This window comes from Bison bison, unplaced genomic scaffold, assembly GCF_000754665.1.
Source record: "Bison bison bison isolate TAMUID 2011002044 unplaced genomic scaffold, Bison_UMD1.0 scf7180017864345, whole genome shotgun sequence".
Lineage (NCBI taxonomy): Eukaryota > Metazoa > Chordata > Mammalia > Artiodactyla > Bovidae > Bison > Bison bison.
In genome coordinates this window covers 3,332,375-3,333,042 of record NW_011494917.1, presented here as the reverse complement: position 1 = coordinate 3,333,042, position 668 = coordinate 3,332,375, and the positions used below count along the sequence as shown (strand labels likewise).

At 53.3% G+C, this 668-nt stretch overlaps 1 protein-coding gene across 1 annotated transcript in view; it reads right to left on the bottom strand.

Moving 5' to 3' along the window:
* The window catches only part of LOC104999157 (adenylyl cyclase-associated protein 1-like), a 5,227-nt gene that overhangs the window by 3,488 nt on the left and 1,071 nt on the right, over positions 1-668 (bottom strand). Inside the window, exon 2 of the mRNA XM_010854648.1 lies at positions 15-661. Coding sequence (XP_010852950.1) covers positions 15-661 — 647 coding nt within the window. The remainder of the gene's footprint in view (positions 1-14; positions 662-668) is intronic.

Sequence of the window (668 nt, the reverse complement as noted above, 5' to 3'; positions counted from 1 at the left end):
GGGGGGAGGTGGACCTGGGGGGGGGAGGAGGAGGAACAGATCCAGCAGAGGGTCCAGATGGCAAGCCACTTAGTTCTTTTGCCACAGGCCCCGTTCTGCTCCAGGCCAGTCCGGTGGTATGGAACTCCTTAATGTAAGCCTGCAGCTCTGTCCATATACTCAAGTAAGCTTTGACCCAGTCCACATGCTTTTTATCCACATCTTTGTACTCCTTGAGGACTCGATTTGTATAAAACATGGCAGCATCATTCATTTCCTTCACATAGGGACCAGGCTTGGGAGCCATAGCCACCCAACCCAGGGCCTGGATACTTTCGCTGACAGCTGACAGGTGATTGAACAACTTGCTGCCTCGGTTCTTCTCCCGGAAGGTCACCACTTCTTGGATCTGCTCGGAGATGGGTGCCAACAAGTCAGAAAGCTTGTTGCCTGCTGGCTGCTGGCACTGAGAGGCTGTAACCAAGAGAGCTCGCTCTAACTTCAGACCTGTGTGGACCATCTCCGCATGTTTCTGCACATCTCCCCCAATCTCTTTACTGATCTTGAGGTACTCTGCCACAGGACCGGCCAGCAGTGAGTCAAATGCTTGCACATATGGAGTCGTTCCTTTTGCAGCACTGTCTCCATACCCACAGTGTGTGTCAGAGGCATGGGAGACTGCCTCCAGG